We start from the raw sequence: 19,712 nt of genomic DNA, 5'->3' as shown, positions 1-19,712 counted from the left end.
TCATGGCTACCGACGAGAGTGCTACAGGGCAGTAATCATTTAGGCAGGTTACCTTCATTTTCTTGGCCACCGGGACTATGGTGGTCTTTTTGAAACATGTAGGTATTACAGACTCGGCCAGGGAGAGTTTGAAAATGTCAGTGAAGACATTTGCCATTTGGTCTGCGCAATGCTGAGTACATGTCCTGGTAATGCGTCTGGCCCTGCGGCTTTGTGAATGTTGACCTTTTTAAAGGTCTTGCTCACATCGGCTAAGGAGAGAGAGATCACACAATCTTCTGGAACAGCTGGTGCTCTCATGCATGCTTCAGAGTTGCTTGCCTCAATGCGAGCATAAAAAGGCATTTAGCTCATCTGGGGGGCTCATGTCACTGGGCAGCTCGCAACTGGATTTCCCTTTGTAGTCTGTATTAGTTTTCAAGCCCTGCCACATCCGACAAGCGTCAGAGCCGGTAACGTCCTGGTAATCCTTCTGGCCCCACAGCCTTGTGTATATTGACTTGTTTAAAGGTCATACTCACATTGGCTACGGAGAGTGTGATCACACAGTTGGCCGGAACAGCTGATGCTCTCATGCATGCCTCAGTGTTGCTTGCCTTGAAGCGAGCATAGGAGTGATTTAGCTCATCTGGTAGGCTCGTGTCACTGGGCAGCTCGAGGCTGTGCTTCCCTTTGTAGTCTATAATAGTTTGCAAGCCCAGCCACATCAGACGAGAGCCGGTGTCAGAGCCGGTGTAGTATGATTCAATCTTAGTCCTGTATTGACACTTTGCCTTTTTGATGGTTCGTCTGAGGGCATAGCGGGATTTCTTATAAGCGCCCGGATTAGTGTCCCGCTGCTTGAAAGCGGCAGCTCTAGCCTTTAGTTCGGTGCGGATGTTGCCTGTAATCCATTGCTTCTGGTTTTGGGTATGTACGTACAGTCACTTTGGGGACGACGTCATTGATGCACTTATTGATGAAGCCGGTGACTGAGGTGGTATACTCCTCAATGCTATTGGATGAATCCCGGAACATATTCCAGTCTGTGCTAGCAAAACTGTCCTGTAGTGTAGCATCTGCGTCATCTGACCACTTCCATACTGAGCGAGTCACTGGTACTTCCTGCTTTATTTTTTGCTTGTAAGCAGGAATCAGGAAGATATAATTATGGTCAGATTTGCCAAATGGAGGGTGAGGGAAAGCTTTGAATGCTTCTCTGTGTGTGGAGTAAATAAAGGTGGTCTAGAGTTTTTTTCCTCTGGTTACACATGTGACGTCATGGTAGAAATTCAGTATAACGGATTTAAGTTTGCCTGTATTAAAGTCCCCGGCCACTAGGAGCGCCGCTTCTGGATGAGCATTTTCTTGTTTGCTTCTGGCCTTAAACAGCTCATTGAGTGCGGTCTTCGTGCCAGAATCGATTTGTGGTGGTAAATAGACAGCTGCGAATAATATAGACAAGAACTCTCTTCGTAGATAGTGTGATCTACAGCTTATCATGAGTTATTCTATCTCAGGCGCGCAATACCTCAAGACTTCTTTTATATTAGACATTGCGCACCAGCAGTTATTGACAAATAGGCACACACCCCCGCACCTCGCTTTACCAGATGTAGCTGCTCTGTCCTGCCGAAACACTGAGAAACCAGCCAGCTCTATATTATCCATGTCGTCTTTCAGCCAAGTCTCGGTGAAACATAAGATATTACAGTTTTTAATGTCCCGTTGGTAGTATAGTCTTAATCGTAGATCGTCCAGTTTGTTTTCCAATGATTGCACATTGGCTCGTAATACAGAGGTTAGTGGTGGCTTACCTACTCGTCCACAAATTCTTACAAGGCACCCCGCCCTCCTCCTCCTTCTTCTCGGTCTTTTCTTCACGCTGATGATGGGGATTTGGGCCATGTCTCGGCAAAGCAGTATGTCCTTGGCGTAATCACTGTTCTGATGTCCAGAAGCTCTCCTCTGTCATAAGAGACGGTAGCAGCAACATTATGTACAAAATGAGTTACAAACAATGTGAAAAAAATAAAATAAATAACACAGTTGGTTAGGAGCCCGTAAAACGGCAGCCCTCCCCTCCGGCACAATTATTTACAGTACTTGTCCTCAACACAAGGTGCACTTGTGTAATGATCATGCTGTTTAATCAGCTTCTTGATATGCCACACCTGTCAGGTGGATGGATTATCTTGGCAAAGGAGAAATGCTCACTAACATGGATGTAACACATTTGTGGACAAAATTTGAGAGAAGTAAGCTTTTTGTGCGTGTGGATATTTCCAGGATCTTTTTTTATTTCAGCTCATGAAACATGGGACCAACACTTTACATGTTGTGTTTATATTTTCGTTCAGTATAGTTAGACAGGCCCACTAATAACCAATAGCGGTGCGTGGGTAAAATCACTGTGGAGGCCAAGCCATAAAAAAAGCAATATTACAACTTATGTGTTCTGATAATTGCATTATTTGGTCTATAACCTGTGTGTGGCTGTGTGTGTTTGTGCAAGTAGAAAAAACATGTTGACCCACCTTACTTGTAGAGAAACGCCAATGTCATCCTCTTTCATGTTGACAAAACGCTCTATGACTATCATCCTAACACACTTTTAGTTTTTGTTGTGCTAGGTTACTTGGCTAAAATGCTTGCTTGCTAACCTAACTTATTTTCATGGCAACGTTAGCTAGTTAACAATAGCCTTCTACATCTAGCTACATAGAGAACTTCCATCCTCTCAGTCCAAGGGCACAATGTATGAATTAATGGTTGTATCAGAATCTCCATTGTAATCATTGCCCGCTATGGATAATTAAGTAAAACCTCAAGTCCAAATCCCTATCGCCATCCATGGCTTATTTAGGAAAGGGACACTTTTAGCTAGCTAGCCACTGGAGGACAACAAGATGCAACAATTCATGTTGTTTCTGTCAATTCCCTTGGTGCGTCAGGACCATTCACAGTTGAGTTCACTCAGTTTAGCTCAACGCTGATTGGCTATTATTTTATAACAAAATATTTCAAGGGAGGCCAAAAGCTCACTGGCTTCCTTTGCATTCAATGAAAACATTTTAATCATCTTAATTTGACAGCATCAGATAGATAGCCTACACATACAGAGACAGAGGGGCACTGTTTCACTCGTTCGGATGCTTTCTCTAGTGAGATGCATTCAGCCTCTTTTGCAAATTGAAGGAAAATTATGAAACACAGAGAGACGAAAGATACATTATTTTATGTTTTGTTTCTTTCTTCTTGGTACATTTTTTGGGGAAGCCTGGCTTCCCTTGTCATCCATGAATACACGCCACTTCTAGTAACTTTGATCAAATCTAAGTTCAACTCAGACTAACTGGTAGTGTACCATGAAAAGGGCTCACCTTTTAGCCAGGTACATTTCTATGGCAGTGAATCATTCAGAACTAACCTGATCTCCAACTTCTAATTTAAAGATCCGCCCCTTCTTTCCCAAGTGTAGCCTAAAATGACATACCCAAATCAAACTGCCTGTAACTCAGGCCCTGAAGCAAGGATATGCATATTATTGGTACCATTTGAAAGGAAACACCTTGAATTTTGTGGAAATGTGAAAGGAATGTATGAGAATAACACAATAGATCTGGTAAAAGATAATACAAATGTTTAAAAAATTGGACCATCATCTTTGAAAAGCAAGAGAAAGGCCATAATGTATTATTCCAGTCCAACTGCAATTTAGATTTTTTACTCTTATACTGGTGCTGTTCAGTACTCTTATACTGGTGCTGTTCAGTAGTCTTAAACTGGTGCTGTTCAGTAGTCTTACACTGATGCTGTTCAGTAGTCTTATACTGGTGCTGTTCAGTACTCTTATACTGGTGCTGTTCAGTACTCTTATACTGGTGCTGTTCAGTATTCTTATACTGGTGCTGTTCAGTAGTCTTATACTGGTGCTGTTCAGTAGTCTTACACTGATGCTGTTCAGTAGTCTTATACTGGTGCTGTTCAGTAGTCTTACACTGATGCTGTTCAGTAGTCTTATACTGGTGCTGTTCAGTATTCTTATACTGGTGCTGTTCAGTAGTCTTATACTGGTGCTGTTCAGTAGTCTTACACTGATGCTGTTCAGTAGTCTTATACTGGTGCTGTTCAGTATTCTTATACTGGTGCTGTTCAGTAGTCTTATACTGGTGCTGTTCAGTAGTCTTACACTGATGCTGTTCAGTAGTCTTATACTGGTGCTGTTCAGTACTCTTATACTGGTGCTGTTCAGTACTCTTATACTGGTGCTGTTCAGTATTCTTATACTGATGCTGTTTAGTATTCTTATACTGGTGCTGTTCAGTATTCTTATACTGATGCTGTTCAGTAGTCTTATACTGATGCTGTTCAGTACTCTTATACTGATGCTGTTCAGTAGTCTTATACTGGTGCTGTTCAGTACTCTTATACTGTTGCTGTTCAGTAGTCTTATACTGGTGCTGTTCAGTACTCTTATACTGGTGCTGTTCAGTACTCTTATACTGGTGCTGTTCAGTACTCTTATACTGGTGCTATGTCAACAATGTAGCCTATTTGTTTACGTGTAACTCTGTGTTGTTGTTTGTGTTGCACTGCTTTGCTTTATCTTGGCCAGGTCACAGTTGCAAATGAGAACTTGTTCTCAACTGGCCTACCTGGTTAAATAAAGGTGAAATAAATAAATAAAATAAAATACAGGATACCCAACCCCTCAAACAGTTGCACTGGACCAGATCATTACCATCTTGCAATTTGCACATTTAGGCCCATGGGGTTAGAATCTCAGTTACTAGAGGGTAAACATCTTAGTAGGCAGGATCTCAGTTACTAGAGGGTAAACATTTTAGTAGGCAAGATCTCAGTTACTAGAGGGTAAACGTTTTAGTAGGCAAGATCTCAGTTACTAGAGGGTAAACATTTTAGTAGGCAGGTTCTCAGTTACTAGAGGGTAAACATCTTAGTAGGCAGGATCTCAGTTACTAGAGGGTAAACATCTTAGTAGGCAGGATCTCAGTTACTAGAGGGTAAACATCTTAGTAGGCAGGATCTCAGTTACTAGAGGGTAAACATCTTAGTAGGCAGGTTCTCAGTTACTAGAGGGTAAACATCTTAGTAGGCAGGTTCTCAGTTACTAGAGGGTAAACATCTTAGTAGGTAGGTTCTCAGTTACTAGAGGGTAAACATCTTAGTAGGCAGGTTCTCAGTTACTAGAGGGTAAACATCTTAGTAGGCAGGTTCTCAGTTACTAGAGGGTAAACATCTTAGTAGGCAGGTTCTCAGTTACTAGAGGGTAAACATCTTAGTAGGCAGGTTTAGGAAGGAGAGAATATTAAAGTATTGCAACCCCAAAAAACAGAAGCAAATGCATTGGTTTTGCTTGGGTTAGGCCTATTCCCAGGTTTTCCAGAAACCTAGGAAGTCAGGAGGGAATAATTAGGGAATCTGGGAATCCCCCATCCAGAAATCTATGGAAGGCTATTGATATTTTGCAACCTTATGGGGAATTGTTAAAATCGACACATTACATTAGAGTTTGGGGCGGCAGGGTAGCCTAGTGGTTAGAGCATTGGGCTAGTAACCGGAAGGTTGGAAGTTCAAATCCCCGAGCTGACAAGGTACAAATCTGTCGTTCTGCCCCTGAACAGGTAGTTAACCCACTGTTCCTAGGCCGTCATTGAAAATAAGAATTTGTTCTTAACTGACTTGCCTGGTAAAATATATTTATATTTTTTTTAAATTGGACCTCTTAAATGAAACAACCCTCCTCCATTCAGAAGCATATACGGTGACTGTTCGTCATAACCTTACTAGAGGGTAGACAAGAAGAATACTAGGTAGGGTTAATTTGGAGACAGGATAATACTAGAGGGTTAATTTGGAGACAGGATAGTACTATAACCAAAAGGTTGCAAGATCGAATCCCCAAGCTGACAAGGTAAAAATCAGTCATTCTGCCCTGAACAAGGCTAGGCTATTCCTAGGCCATCATTGTAAATAAGAATTTGTTCTTAACTGACTTGCCTAGTTAAATAAAGGTACAATTAAAAAAAAAAAAAAGAAAGCTGCCAGAGCGCGTGGGCACATTGAGTACATCTGCGACGACAGGCTCATTATCCACCCTCCCTCCCAGAAGCCTGGAAGGGATGAGAGAGCCAAGCCTATGGGTTCGTAGCCGCAGGCCACAGACCAGTTGATTAATGGACTGCTGAATGTATCTTTTTTTCTCTTGCTTTGCCTGCTCTTTTCAATATTATGTCTATCTCTGATAAGCTACCCAGGAAAGGGCTGAAAATAGCCCATATTAATATATGTAGCCTTAGAAATAAGGTTCATTAAATCAATAACTTGCTAACATCAGATAACATTCATATATTAGCCATTTCTGAGACTCACTTAGATAATTCATTTGATGATACATCAGTAGCAATACAAGGATATAACATTTATAGAAGAGACAGAAATTCTTATGGGGGAGGTGTTGCTGTATATATTCAGAGCCATCTCCCTGTAATGCTTAGAGAAGATCTTATGTCAAGTGTTCTTGAAGTGTTGTGGTTGCAGGTTCACTTGGCACATCTAAAGCCTTTTCTTTTGGGGTGTTGCTATAGGCCACCAAGTGCTAACAGTCAGTATCTAAAAAATATGTGTGAAATGCTTGATAGTGTATGTGATGTAAACAGAGAGGTCTACTTTCTTGAAGACCTGAATATTGACTGGTTTTCATCAAGCTGTCCACTCAAGAGGAAGCTTCTCACTGTAACCAGTGCCTGTAATCTGGTTCAGGTTATTAATCAACCTACCAGGGTGTTTACAAACACTACAGGAACAAGATCATCCACATGTATCAATCACATTTTTACTAATGCTGTAGAACTTTGTTCTAAAGCTGTATCCCTATCCATTGGATGCAGTGATCACAATATAGTGGCTTTATCCAGGAATGCCAAAGTTCTAATAGCTGGGCTTAAAATAGTGTATAAGATATCATACAAAAGATTTTGCTGTGACTCTTATGTGGATGATGTTAAAGAGATGTGTTGGTCTCATGTGATTAATGAGGCGCATCCAGACGCTGCACTTGATGCATTTATGAAATTGCTTCTTCCAATTATTGATAAACAGGCACCTGTTAAGAAACTGACTGTTAGAACTGTTTTTATTTTTATATTTCACCTTTATTTAACCAGGTAGGCAAGTTGAGAACAAGTTCTCATTTACAATTGCGACCTGGCCAAGATAAAGCAAAGCAGTTCGACACATACAACGACACAGAGTTACACATGGAGTAAAACAAACATACAGTCAATAATACAGTATAAACAAGTCTATATACGATGTGAGCAAATGAGGTGAGATAAGGGAGGTAAAGGAAAAAAAGGCCATGGTGGCAAAGTAAATACAATATAGCAAGTAAAACACTGGAATGGTAGATTTGCAATGGAAGCATGTGCAAAGTAGAAATAAAAATAATGGGGTGCAAAGGAGCAAAATAAATAAATTAATTAAATACAGTAGGGAAAGAGGTAGTTGTTTGGGCTAAATTATAGGTGGGCTATGTACAGGTGCAGTAATCTGTGAGCTGCTCTGACAGTTGGTGCTTAAAGCTAGTGAGGGAGATAAGTGTTTCCAGTTTCAGAGATTTTTGTAGTTTGTTCCAGTCATTGGCAGCAGAGAACTGGAAGGAGAGGCGGCCAAAGGAATAATTGGTTTTGGGGGTGACTAGAGAGATATACCTGCTGGAGCGTGTGCTACAGGTGGGAGATGCTATGGTGACCAGCGAGCTGAGATAAGGGGGGACTTTACCTAGCAGGGTCTTGTAGATGACATGGAAACAGTGGGTTTGGCGAAGAGTATGAAGCGAGGGCCAGCCAACGAGAGCGTACAGGTCGCAATGGTGGGTAGTATATGGGGCTTTGGTGACAAAACGGATTGCACTGTGATAGACTACATCCAATTTGTTGAGTAGGGTATTGGAGGCTATTTTGTAAATGACATCGCCAAAGTCGAGGATTGGTAGGATGGTCAGTTTTACAAGGGTATGTTTGGCAGCATGGGTGAAGGATGCTTTGTTGCGAAATAGGAAGCCAATTCTAGATTTAACTTTGGATTGGAGATGTTTGATATGGGTCTGGAAGGAGAGTTTACAGTCTAACCAGACACTTAAGTATTTGTAGTTGTCCACGTATTCTAAGTCAGAGCCGTCCAGAGTAGTGAAGTTGGACAGGCGGGTTGGTGCAGGTAGCGATCGGTTGAAGAGCATGCATTTAGTTTTACTTGTATTTAAGAGCAATTGGAGGCCACGGAAGGAGAGTTGTATGGCATTGAAGCTTGCCTGGAGGGTTGTTAACACAGTGTCCAAAGAAGGGCCAGAAGTATACAGAATGGTGTCGTCTGCGTAGAGGTGGATCAGAGACTCACCAGCAGCAAGAGCGACCTCATTGATGTATACAGAGAAGAGAGTCGGTCCAAGAATTGAACCCCGTGGCACCCCCATAGAGACTGCCAGAGGTCCGGACAGCAGACCCTCCGATTTGACACACTGAACTCTATCAGAGAAGTAGTTGGTGAACCAGGCGAGGCAATCATTTGAGAAACCAAGGCTGTCGAGTCTGCCGATGAGGATGTGGTGATTGACAGAGTCGAAAGCCTTGGCCAGATCAATGAATACGGCTGCACAGTAATGTTTCTTATCGATGGCGGTTAAGATATCGTTTAGGACCTTGAGCGTGGCTGAGGTGCACCCATGACCAGCTCTGAAACCAGATTGCATAGCAGAGAAGGTATGGTGAGATTCGAAATGGTCGGTAATCTGTTTGTTGACTTGGCTTTCGAAGACCTTAGAAAGGCATGGTAGGATAGATATAGGTCTGTAGCAGTTTGGGTCAAGAGTGTCCCCCCCTTTGAAGAGGGGGATGACTGCAGCTGCTTTCCAATCTTTGGGAATCTCAGACGACATAAAAGAGAGGTTGAACAGGCTAGTAATAGGAGTGGCAACAATTTCGGCAGATAATTTTAGAAAGAAAGGGTCCAGATTGTCTAGCCCGGCTGATTTGTAAGGGTCCAGATTTTGCAGCTCATTCAGAACATCAGCTGAACGGATTTGGGAGAAGGAGAAATGGGGAAGGCTTGGGCGAGTTGCTGTGGGGGGTGCAGTGCTGTTGACCGGGGTAGGAGTAACCAGGTGGAAAGCATGGCCAGCCGTAGAAAAATGCTTATTGAAATTCTCAATTATGGTGGATTTATCAGTGGTGACAGTGTTTCCTATCTTCAGTGCAGTGGGCAGCTGGGAGGAGGTGTTCTTATTCTCCATGGACTTTACAGTGTCCCAGAACTTTTTTGAGTTAGTGTTGTAGGAAGCAAATTTCAGCTTGTTAAGGCTCCATGGATTGATGTGGAATTGAACATCTGTATGGTTGAAAGAGATGAGGCAAAAGGAGTGGCTAATAAGTCTGGCTCTACATTTGACTGGCTGACTTACTACAAATTGAGAAATAATGTGACTAAACTCAACAAAAAGAAGTAGAAACTGTATTATGAAGCCAAGATCAATGATATAAAAATTGTGTTTGACCAAATACAATGCTATTTCTCTGTAAACAAATTAACAACAGACTTTCAGCATGCTTATAGAGAAGGGTACTCAACATGTACTGCACTGACACAAATTATGATTGGTTGAAAGAAATTGATAATAAGAAGATTGTGGGAGCTATACTGTTAGACTTCAGAACAGCCTTTGATATTATTAACCATAACCTGTTGTTGAAGAAACTTAAGTGATTTGGCTTTTCAACCTCTGCTATATCGTGAATTCAGAGCTATCTATCTAATAAACTCAGCAAAAAAAGAAACGTCCCTTTTTCAGGACCATGTCTTTCAAAGATCATTTGTAAAAACCAAATAACTTCACAGATCTTCATTGTAAAGGGTTTAAACACTGTTTCCCATGCTTGTTCAATGAACCATAAACAATTAATAAACATGCACCTGTGGAACGGTCGTGAAGACACTAACAGCTTACAGACGGTAGGCAATTAAGGTCACAGTTATTAAAACTTAGGACACTAAAGAGGCTTTTCTACTGACTCTGAAAAACACCAAAAGAAAGATACCCAGGGTCCCTGCACATCTGCGTGAACATGCCTAAGGCATGCTGCAAGGAGGCATGAGGATTGCAGATGTGGCCAGAGAAATAAATTGCAAAGTCCATACTGTGAGATGCCTAAGACAGCACTACAGGGAGACTGGAAGGACAGCTGATCGTCCTCGCAGTGGCAGACCACATGTAACAACACCTGCACAGGATCGGTACATCCGAACATCACACCTGCTGGACAGGTACAGGATGACAACAACATCTGCCCGAGTTAAAACAGGAACGCACAATCCCTCTATCAGTGCTCAGACTGTCTGCAATAGGTTAAGAGAGGCTGGATTGAGGGCTTGTAGGCTTGTTGTAAGGCAGGTCCTCACTAGACATCACCGGCAACAACGTCACCTATGGGCACAAACCCACCATCACTGGACCAGACAGGACTGGCAAAAAGTGCTCTTCACTGACGAGTCATGGTTTTGTCTCACCAGGGGTGATGGTCGGATTCGCATTTAACATTGAAGGAATGCGTGTTACACCGAGGCCTGTACTCTGGAGAGGGATTAATTTGGAGGTGGAGGGTCCATCATGATCTGGGGAGGTGTGTCACAGCATCATCAGACTGAGCTTGTTGTCATTGCAGGCAATCTCAATGCTGTGCGTTACAGGGAAAACATCCTCCTCCCTCATGTGGTACCCTTCCTACAGGCTCATCCTGACATGACCCTCCAGCATGACAATGCCACCAACCATACTGCTCATTCTGTGCGTGATTTCCTGCAATACAGGAATGTCAGTGTTCTGCCATGGCCAGTGAAGAGCCTGGATCGCAATCCCATTGAGCACGTCTGGGACCTGTTGGATCGGAGGGTGAGGGCTAGGGCCATTCCCCCCAGAAATGTCCGGAAACTTGCAGATGCTTTGGTGGAAGAGTGGGGTAACATCTCACGGCAAGAACTGGCAAATCTAGTGCAGTCCATGAGGAGGAGATGCACTGCAGTACTTAATACAGCTGGTGGCCACACCAGATACTGACTGTTACTTTTGATTTGATTTTGACCCCCCCCCCCCCCCCCCCCCCCCCCCTTGTTCAGGGACACACTATTCCATTTCTGTTAGTCACATGTCTGTGGAACTTGTTCAGTTCAGTTTATGTCTCAGTTGTTGAATCTTGTGTTCATACAAATATTTACACATGTTAAGTTTGCTGAAAATAAACACAGTTGACAGTGAGAGGACGTTTATTTTTTTGCTGTGTAGAACTCAAAGGGTTTTCTTTAATGGAAGCGTCTCTAATGTCAAACATGTAAAGTGTGGTGTACCGCAGGGCAGCTCTTTAGGCCCTCTACTCTTTTCTATTTTTACCAATGACCCGCCATTGGCATTAAACAAAGCATGTGTCCATGTCTGCTGATGATTCAACCATTTCTGCATCAGCAACCACAGCTAATGAAGTCACTCAAGCCCTTAAAGAGTTGCAGTCTGTTTTGGAATGGGTGGCCAGTAATAACTGGTCCTGAACATCTCTAAAACTAAGAGCATTGTCTTTGGTACATATCATTCCTTAAGTGCTAGACCTCAGCTGAATCTGGTAATGAAGGGTGTGGCTGTTGAGCAAGTTGAGGAAACTAAATTACTTGGCATTACCTTAGATTGTAAACTGTCATGGTCAAGACATAATGATTCAATGGTTGCAAAGATGGGGAGAGGTCTAGCTGTAATAAAGAGATGCTCTGCTTTTTTGACACCACACTCCAAAAAGCAAGTTCTGCAGGCTCTAGTTTTGTCTAATCTTGATTATTGTCCAGTCATGTGGTCCTGTGCTGCAAGGAAAGACCTAGTTAAGCTGCAGCTGGCCCAGAACAGAACGGTACATTTTGCTCTTAATTGTAATCAGAGGGCTGATGCATGCCAGTCTCTCTTGGCTAAGAGTTGAGGAGAGACTGACTGCATCACTTCTTTTTATAAAGAAACATTAATGTGTTGAAACTCCCAAATTGTTTCCATAGTCAACTTACACACAGCTCTGACACACACACTTATCCCACCAGACATGCCACCAGGGGTCTTTTCATAGTCCCCAAATTCAAGAAATTATATTATATAGAGCCCTTATTGCATGGAACTTCCTTCCATCTCATATTGCTCAAATAAACAGCAAACCTGGTTTAAAAAAACATAAAGCAACACCTCGCGGCACAATGCCTCTCCCCTATTTGACTTAGATAGTTTGTGTGTGTGCAGTGATATGTAGGCTACGTGTGCCTTTTTAAAAATGTATGTTGTTCTGTCCTTGAGCTGTTCTTGTCTATTGATGTTCTGTATTATGTCATTCTGTATTATGTTTCATGTTTTGTGTTGACCCCAGGAAGAGTAGCTGCTGCTTTTGCAACAGCTAATGGGGATCCTAATAAAATACCAAAATACCAAATATCTGTCATTGTTTAGATATGATAAAGTCAAGAGAACTGTTACCAGGCTTAAATATTTAAGATAAGATATTTTGGCAAAGTGTACTGTACCTTTGTAACATAATTACGACAGTAACATCACACATGTATGCTGCTAGGTTGCTATGGGCTGCAATAGAGAGACAGAGAGAGACATAGCGAAAGAGAGTGAGTTAGAGTGTGATAAAAAGAGTGTGACAGAGAAAGAGAGAGAGAAAAAGAGTGAGAGACAGAGATAGAGAGAGAGACAGAACAAATGTGAATGTGAACAAATGTGAACAAATGTCAAATTGGCTTTTTACCAAATTACCGTACAACAGACCATGTATTCACCCTGCACACCCTAATTGACAACCAAACAAACCAAAACAAAGGCAAAGTCTTCTCATGCTTTGTTGATTTCAAAAAAGCCTTCGACTCAATCTGGCATGAGGGTCTGCTATACAAACTGATGGAAAGTGGTGTTGGGGGTAAAACATACGACATTATAAAATCCATGTACACAAACAACAAGTGTGCGGTTAAAATTGGCAAAAAACACACACATTTCTTCACACAGGGTCGTGGGGTTAGACAGGGATGCAGCTTAAGCCCCACCCTCTTCAACATATATATCAACGAATTGGCGCGGGCACTAGAAAAGTCTGCAGCACCCGGCCTCCCCCTGCTAGAATCCGAAGTCAAATGTCTGCTGTTTGCCGATGATCTGGTGCTTCTGTCACCAACCAAGGAGGGCCTACAGCAGCACCTAGATCTTATGCACAGATTCTGTCAGACCTGGGCCCTGACAGTAAATCTCAGTAAGACCAAAATAATGCTGTTCCAAAAAAGGTCCAGTCACCAGGACCACAAATACAAATTCAATCTAGACACTGTTGCCCTAGAGCACACAAAAAACTATACATACCTTGGCCTAAACATCAGCGCCACAGGTAACTTCCACAAAGCTGTGAACGATCTGAGAGACAAGGCAAGAAGGGCATTCTATGCCATCAAAAGAAACATAAATTTCAACATACCAATTAGGATTTGGCTAAAAATACTTGAATCAGTCATAGAGCCCATTGCCCTTTATGGTTGTGAGGTCTGGGGTCCGCTCACCAACCAAGACTTCACAAAATGGGACAAACACCAAATTGAGACTCTGCACGCAGAATCCTGCAAAAATATCCTTCGTGTACAACGTAGAACACCAAATAATGCATGCAGAGCAGAATTAGGCCGATACCCACTAATTATCAAAATCCAGAAAAGAGCCGTTAAATTGCACAAACACCTAAAAGGAAGTGATTCACAAACCTTCCATAACAAAGCCATCACCTACAGAGAGATGAACCTGGAGAAGAGTCCCCTAAGCAAGCTGGTCCTGGGGCTCTGTTCACAAACACAAACACACCCTACAGAGCCCCAGGACAACAACACAATTAGACCCAACCAAATCATGAGAAAACAAAAAGATAATTACTTGACACATTGGAAAGAATTAACAAAAAAACAGAGCAAACTAGAATGCTATTTGGCCCTAAACAGAGAGTACACAGCGGCAGAATACCTGACCACTGTGACTGACCCAAAATTAAGGAAAGCTTTGACTATGTACAGACTCAGTGAGCATAGCCTTGCTATTGAGAAAGGCCGCCGTAGGCAGACATGGCTCTCAAGAGAAGACAGGCTATGTGCTCACTGCCCACAAAATGAGGTGGAAACTGAGCTGCACTTCCTAACCTCCTGCCCAATGTATGACCATATTAGAGAGACATATTTCCCTCAGATTACACAGATCCACAAAGAATTCGAAAACAAATCCAAATTTGAAAAACTCCCATATCTACTGGGTGAAATTCCACAGTGTGCCATCACAGCAGCAAGATTTGTGGCCTGTTGCCACGAGAAAAGGGCAACCAAGTGAAGAACACACACCATTGTAAATACAACCCATATATATGCTTATTTATTTTATCTTGTGTCCTTTAACCATTTGTACATTGTTAAAACACTGTATATATATATAATATGACATTTGTAATGTCTTTACTGTTTTGAAACCTCTGTATGTGTAATGTTTACTGTTAATTTTTGTTGTTTTTCACTTTATATATTCACTTTGTATGTTGTCTACCTCACTTGCTTTGGCAATGTTAACACATGTTTCCCATGCCAATAAAGCCCTTGAATTGAATTGAATTGAATTGAATTGACAGACAGGGAGAAAAAGAAAGAAAGAGAGCAGGAAGAGAGAGGGGTAGAGAGAGTGAGAAAGAGAGGGGTAGAGAGAGAGAGCGAGAGAGAGAGAAAAAGCCCTTTGAATTGAATTGGCGGTGATGCAGTCAGACCAGTCAAACCAGTCAGACCAGTCAGACCAGTCAGACCAGTCAGACCAGTCAAAGCTTATGTTCAACATAAAGTAAGTTTATGCCAAATTATTCTTACTCAGGCAGTTGCCTTAGACCTTCACCAGGGACCACAACAGCACATAGACCTAGTAATACTGGGCCATAGGATCAACCTAAACTAGTGTCGTGTGTTTACTATCATTAAATTGAAGACTTAGTTTATTCAAAAATTCTCTGTAATTAGTATTACGCGATTAAACTGATTAAATCATGTAACTGTAATTAACTAGGAAGTCGGGGCACCAAGGAAAATATTCAGATTAAAGTTATAATTTCCTAATATAACTTTTCAGATATTTTATATCTGATCAATTAGTCTTCGAATTAATGAATTATTTACTTTACCTCACGTTAGTCTCATTCCAAACGTCGTAAATTGTTAGGTATCTGCACAAACCCAGTCTTCACTATGAGTCATCCATACATCAATTGTCTTAAATAATTTATTCACTAACTAAGTAACTCACAGAAATGCATAAACAAACAAACAAAGTGAAAATGGCATCAAGAAATGATAGGGGAATGTGCCCTAGTGGGCTAAACTGGCATGACGGCTTGTTAGACAGAAAGGGGAGTGGGGGTCACCTGAGAAGTCACTACAGAGTTGATAATTATAACAATTGAAATGCTAGTCCTTTGCACATGAACGCTCACTCATTCGGGAATAATTGCAATCAATATATATATTTACGCTCAGTGTGTCTTGATCGCTGTTGAAAAGTTAGTTTCTGTTGGAGAGTATCCGTCCTCTCTCTCTCTCTCTGTCGTGGCAGGTTCAGAGTGACATTCATTCATGTTGTTGTAGAATGGATGTCTCGGTGGTTGTCGTTCTTCGCGTTCAATGATACCGAATTCCTAGCTGCAGACTAGTAATTAATATCAAAGACTTGTTCTTATTCTGTCGGTATCGATAGTCTAAGAGTTTAACCACGTGCTATGGTTAAAAGATTCAGCAATGGTCTGCAACCTTTGTCCTCTCGTGATTGAGAAAAACATGGTCTGTTGAGAATTTCTCAAAGTTGGGGTTTTATTCAGGAGTTGCAGAAAAGGGCCTGTCCCCAAAGAGGGCAACGTCATGACACTAGATTAGACCCATCTGATTGACCAAATGCCCTGCCATAAACTGTTGAATGCCCAGAAGATTTTGGCAACACAGAGGGGATAGCCACATAGCCTAGTCAGTGATTGATCGATTCACCAGCACATTTATTGATTACCTGATGTAATCAAATTAGTGACCAATCAATAACAGACTCATTCACTCAGACCCAGCCACACAATGACTAGACCAGCAAGTGTAATGGTGTTAGGAATTTTATGAATAATGACTAAACAATATCTACATTTTAAATAGAACTATAACTAATGAAACTTATACTCTGTTTTATAGATGGCTTCACGAGGAAAGAAAATTATGTGGATATATTGAAGCAACATCTCAAGACATCAATCAGGATGTTAAAGCTTGGTCGCAAATGTGTCTTCCAAATGGACAATATCCCCAAACATACTTCCAAAGTTGTGGCAAAATAGCTTGAGGCCATCACAAAGCGCTGACCTCAATCCTATAGAAAATCTGTGGGCAGAACGGAAAAAGCGTGTGCGAGCAAGGAGGCCAGAAAACCTGACTCAGTTACACCAGCTCTGTCAGGAGGAATGGGCCAAAATTCACCCAACTTATTTTGGGAGGCTTGTAGAAGGCTACCTGAAACTTTTGACCCAAGTTAAACAATTTGAAGGCAATGCTACTGAAGGGTTCAAATTGATTATGGGGTTATTATTTTGCTTACGTTCCATTGTACTTATGCTCACTGTATAGCTGAAAATTGAGGTCTCTGTCTGTGTCTAGCTCTCTGCCAAAACCCACAGCCTGGCGTCTGTGAGAGAAGGTGAGAAAAGGGACTGAGGGTGATAGCGAGACACAGAGAGACAGTGGCTGTTTTTCTCTGAAACAAGGGCAGGTTTGCATGCCACTGAGGCAGGTTCTCAGAAACCTTGTGTTAAGAATAACTTTTAGCTGCACATGCAGGGTTTGACAGAATCAAATCAAAGTTTATTTGTCACATGCGCCGAATACAGCAGGTGTAGACCTTACAGTGAAATGCTTACTTACAGGCTCTAACCAATGGTGCGGAAAAAAAGTGTGTGTGTGTGTGTGTGTGTGTAGGTAGGTAAGTAAAGAAATAAATCAACAGTAAAAAGACATTTGAAAAAAGAGTAGCAAGGCTATATACAGACACCTAGTCTGTATATAGTCAGGCTTATTGAGGTAGTATGTACATGTAGGTATTGTTAAAGTGACTGTGCATATATGATGAACAGAGAGTAGCAGTAGCGTAAAAGAGGGGTTGGCAGGTGGTGGGTGGGACACAATGCAGATAGCCCGGTTAGCCCATGTGCGGGAGCACTGGTTGGTCGGCCCAATTGAGGTAGTATGTAAATTAATGTATAGTTAAAGTGACTATGCATGTGATAAACAGAGAGTAGCAGCAGCGTAAAAAGAGGGGTGGGGTGGGGGGCACACAATGCAAATAGTCCGGGTAGCCATTTGATTACCTGTTCAGGAGTCTTATGACTTGGGGGTAAAAACTGTTGAGAAGCCTTTTGATCCTAGACTTGGCACTCCGGTACCGCTTGCCATACGACGGGGGTGGCTGGGGTCTTTGACAATTTTTAGGGCCTTCCTCTGACACTGCCTGGTGTAGAGGTCCTGGCTGGCAGGCAGCTTAGCCCCAGTGATGTACTGGGCTGTGCGCACTACCCTCTGTAGTGCCTTGCGGTCAGAGGCTGAGCAATTGCTGTACCAGGCAGTGATCTCTCAATGTTGCAGCTGTAGAACCTTTTGAGGATCTCAGGACCCATGCCAAATCTTTTTAGTTTCCTGAGGGGGAATAGGCTTTGTCGTGCCCTCTTCACAACTATCTTGGTGTGTTTGGACCATTCTAGTTTGTTGTTGATGTGGACACCAAGGAACTTGAGGCTCTCAACCTGCTCCACTACAGCCCCGTCGATGAGAATGGGGGCGTGCTCAGTCCTCCTTTTCCTGTAGTCCACAATCATCTCCTTAGTCTTGTTACGTTGAGGGATAGGTTGTTATTCTGGCACCACCCGGCCAGGTCTCTGACCTCATCCCTATAGGCTGTCTCGTTGTTGTCGGTGATCAGGCCTACCACTGTTGTGTCGTCTGCAAACTTAATGATGGTGTTGGAGCCGTGCCTGGCCATGCAGTCGTGGGTGAACAGGGAGTACAGGAGGAGACTGAGCATGCACCCCTGGGAGCTCCAGTGTTGAGGATCAGCGTGGCAGATGTGTTGCTACCTACCCTCACCACCTGGGGGTGGCCCGTCAAGAAGTCCTGGATCCAGTTGCAGAGGGAGGTGTTTAGTCCCAGGATCCTTAGCTTGGTCATGAGCTTTGAGGGTACTATGGTGTTGAATGCTGAGCTTTAGTCAATCAATAGCATTCTCACACAAGTGTTCCTTTTGTCCAGGTGGGAAAGGGCAGTGTGGAGTGCAATAGAGATTGCATCATCTGTGGATCTGTTCTGGCGGTTTGAAAATTAGAGTGGGTCTGGGGTTTCTGGGATAATGGTGTTGATGTGAGCCATTACCAACCTTTCAAAGCACTTCATGGCAACGGACATGAGTGCTACGGGTCTGTAGTCATTTACGCAGGTTGTCTTTGTGTTCTTGGGCACAGGGTCTGCTTGAAACAGGTTGGTATTACAGACTCAATCAGGAACATGTTGAAAATGTCAGTGAAGACATCTGCCAGATGGTCAGCACATGCCCGGATCACACGTCCTGGTAATCCGTCTGGCCCCACAGCCTTGTGTATATTGACCTGTGTAAAGGTCATACTCACGTTGGCTACGGAGAGTGTGATCACACAGTTGGCCGGAACAGCTGATGCTCTCATGCATGCCTCAGTGTTGCTTGCCTTGAAGCGAGCATAGAGGTGATTTAGCTCATCTGGTAGGCTCGTGTCACTGGGCAGCTCGCAGCTGTGCTTCCCTTTGTAGTCCATAATAGTTTGCAAGCCCGGCCACATAAGACGAGAGCCGGTGTTGGAGCCGGTGTAGTATGATTCAATCTTAGCCCTGTATTGACACTTTGCCTGTTTGATGGTTCGTCTGAGGGCATAGCAGGATTTCTTGTAAGCTTCCGGGTTAGTCCCGCACCTTGAAAGCGGCAGCTCTACCCTTTAGCTCAGTGTGAATATTGCCTGTAACCCATGGCTTCTGGTTGGGGTATGTACGTACAGTCACTGTGGGGACGACATCCTCAATGCACTTATTGATAAAGCCAGTGACTGATGTGGTGTATCGGAAGAATCCCGGATGTTCCAGTCTGTGATAGCAAAAGAGTCCTGTAGTGTAGCATCTGCTTCATCTGACCACTCTTTCATAGACCGAGTAACTGGTGCTTCCTGCTTGAATTTTTGCTTATAAGCAGGAATCAGGAGGATAGAGTTGTGGTCGGATTTACCAAATGGAGGAAGAGGGAGAGCTTTGTACATCTGTGTGTGGAGTACAGGTGATATAGATTTTTTTCCCCCTCTGGTTGCACATTTAACATGTTGATAGAAATTTGGTAGAACTGATTTAAGTTCCCTGCATTAAAGATTCCGGCCACTAGGAGCGCCGCCTCTGGGTGAGTGGTTTCCTGTTTGCTTATTTCCTTATACAGCTGGCTGAGTGCTGTCTTAGTGCCAGCATCTGTCTGTGGTGGTAAATAAACAGCCACGAAAAGTATAGCTGAGAACTCTCTAGGCAAGTAGTGTGGCCTGCAATTT

General features: G+C 42.8%; 1 protein-coding gene across 1 annotated transcript in view; it reads right to left on the bottom strand.

Moving 5' to 3' along the window:
- The window catches only part of LOC139417041 (IgGFc-binding protein-like), an 85,238-nt gene extending 66,402 nt beyond the window's left edge, over positions 1-18,836 (bottom strand). Inside the window, exons 1-2 of the mRNA XM_071166276.1 lie at positions 18,645-18,836; positions 3,710-4,514 (exon numbers count right to left, since the gene is read on the bottom strand). Coding sequence (XP_071022377.1) covers positions 3,710-4,514; positions 18,645-18,836 — 997 coding nt within the window. The remainder of the gene's footprint in view (positions 1-3,709; positions 4,515-18,644) is intronic.
- Positions 18,837-19,712: the final 876 nt, after the last annotated feature.

This window comes from Oncorhynchus clarkii, chromosome 9, assembly GCF_045791955.1.
Source record: "Oncorhynchus clarkii lewisi isolate Uvic-CL-2024 chromosome 9, UVic_Ocla_1.0, whole genome shotgun sequence".
NCBI classification, from domain to species: domain Eukaryota; kingdom Metazoa; phylum Chordata; class Actinopteri; order Salmoniformes; family Salmonidae; genus Oncorhynchus; species Oncorhynchus clarkii.
Note: the sequence above shows the minus strand (reverse complement) of the source record. Positions and strands in the feature narration are given on the sequence as shown.